At 39.7% G+C, this 1,625-nt stretch overlaps 1 protein-coding gene across 1 annotated transcript; it reads right to left on the bottom strand.

Annotated features, from left to right (window-relative positions):
* Positions 1 to 665: 665 nt before the first annotated feature.
* On the bottom strand, positions 666 to 1,419 carry LOC131864141 (germin-like protein 8-2). Its single transcript, XM_059215158.1, has 3 exons — positions 1,293 to 1,419; positions 1,014 to 1,198; positions 666 to 845 (listed from the first exon to the last, which is right to left on the bottom strand). Exons 1-3 carry the CDS (start codon positions 1,417 to 1,419, stop codon positions 666 to 668), a joined length of 492 nt encoding a protein of 163 aa, XP_059071141.1.
* Positions 1,420 to 1,625: the final 206 nt, after the last annotated feature.

Below are 1,625 nucleotides of genomic sequence, written 5' to 3'. Positions count from 1 at the left end.
TATTGGATGCAATGGATATTCTAGTTCTATGGATTTTCTTGGAATTTAGACATAATGAAACCGTATTGCATTCCATCGAAGGTATACTATATTTATTAGAGCAATCATTCTTATCTTGAGGAGAGTCCCTAACCTTCTGGAATGACTTCTTTGATGGGGAGTCTTGAAGCATTGGATGATTGTGAGGGTGATTTGAAGAACAACTACTAATTATATTTCCCAATAACTATTTCCTACTTCCAAACCATTCACCTTTTATGTCAGAGCTAAAATGAGGTTAAGACTATGTTAAAGAACACCCTTGACAGATTGGCATGCAAGAATTATAGTGTTACTCATTCTATCCAAGTCAAGCACTTTGTTTGTTGTTGTTCCTGCAATATTTATGTTAAAGAATATATTGTTAACATGTTGCAAATGAATGTATACCTAATACAAGGATGCTCTTGTATAAAATATTCATAAATGCCTTCAGATGCTTCAAATTAATCCTTCATCTTTGGAATATGCGGAGGATATAGTCATGTTCAAAACAGATGCTATGAATAGCAGAAGAGGACGGCAATAACTCTAGAAAGATTGTTTTATTGAACGGCAAGGAAAAAGAATTTGGGAAAGACTTGGTCCCCTCTTGATTGTTTTGTTTGATAGAACACAGCAAATTCTTATGCGAATTTCTTCTGAATGTAATCCACAACTTCCTGTGTGATGCGGAAGGCCTTGGCCAATACGGAATCTGGGAGAGGAGGATCCGCTGCAAACAGAGAGTTGGCGATTGTCTGAACTCCCGGAAGCTGGCTGCTCAATGCAGATATGGCCACCGCATTTTCATGCCCCACATTCTGCTGGAAATGCACAAGTGCCTTTGGAAACACAAACACATCTCCCTTCTCCAACGTTTTGCTGAAAAACTTGTTGTTGGTGTCAATGAAACCCACAAGAAGCTGGCCTTCCAGTAAAACAAGAACTTCGGTGGCTCTTGGGTGTGTGTGAGGAGGATTTATTCCACCCACTGCGTAGTCGATGCGGACCAACGATATTCCCAACGTATTGAGGCCTGGTATCTGTTTAACGTTCGCCATCGTTACGTTGGAGCCCACATCATTGTCGGTGTTCCCTGCCTGCCCAAGTCCCCGGAAGAAGAAGTCGTCTGCTGAAACTTGCATTGGGTCTTTGCAAACGAACCCGTTCACCAAAACTGTTTAAAGCAAAATCAAATCAATCTATTACTAACTCGACTCGTCTAATAAGCAAATCATTACCATTGTTTATGTATAAAGTTTTTTACTCACCTTTGCTTTCCTCATCTGCAACGCAGAAATCTTGCAAGGGATCGGAATCCCCTGCCATGACCCTGTCGCTGTAACAACATATCAACAGAAAAAGTCCCAGTGTGAAGTAAATCATTCGGTTAGCCATTATAATAGAAACGCAGATAGTACAAGAGCTCAGAAGGATATGAATGTGTGTTACAAGCCCATTACAAGCTTTATATAGCCCAAACCTTATGACTAATTCATCTTCACTCCGTATATTAAATCACCAATCCTTGTAATATTATAATAATATACTTCCAGAGTTGTTGCTCTTTTCGATACGTCAGAGTAAGTCTTGCTGCAGCATAT

Source organism: Cryptomeria japonica, unplaced genomic scaffold, assembly GCF_030272615.1.
Source record: "Cryptomeria japonica unplaced genomic scaffold, Sugi_1.0 HiC_scaffold_77, whole genome shotgun sequence".
Taxonomy (NCBI): domain Eukaryota; kingdom Viridiplantae; phylum Streptophyta; class Pinopsida; order Cupressales; family Cupressaceae; genus Cryptomeria; species Cryptomeria japonica.
This window is presented reverse-complemented; position numbering and strand designations above follow the sequence as displayed.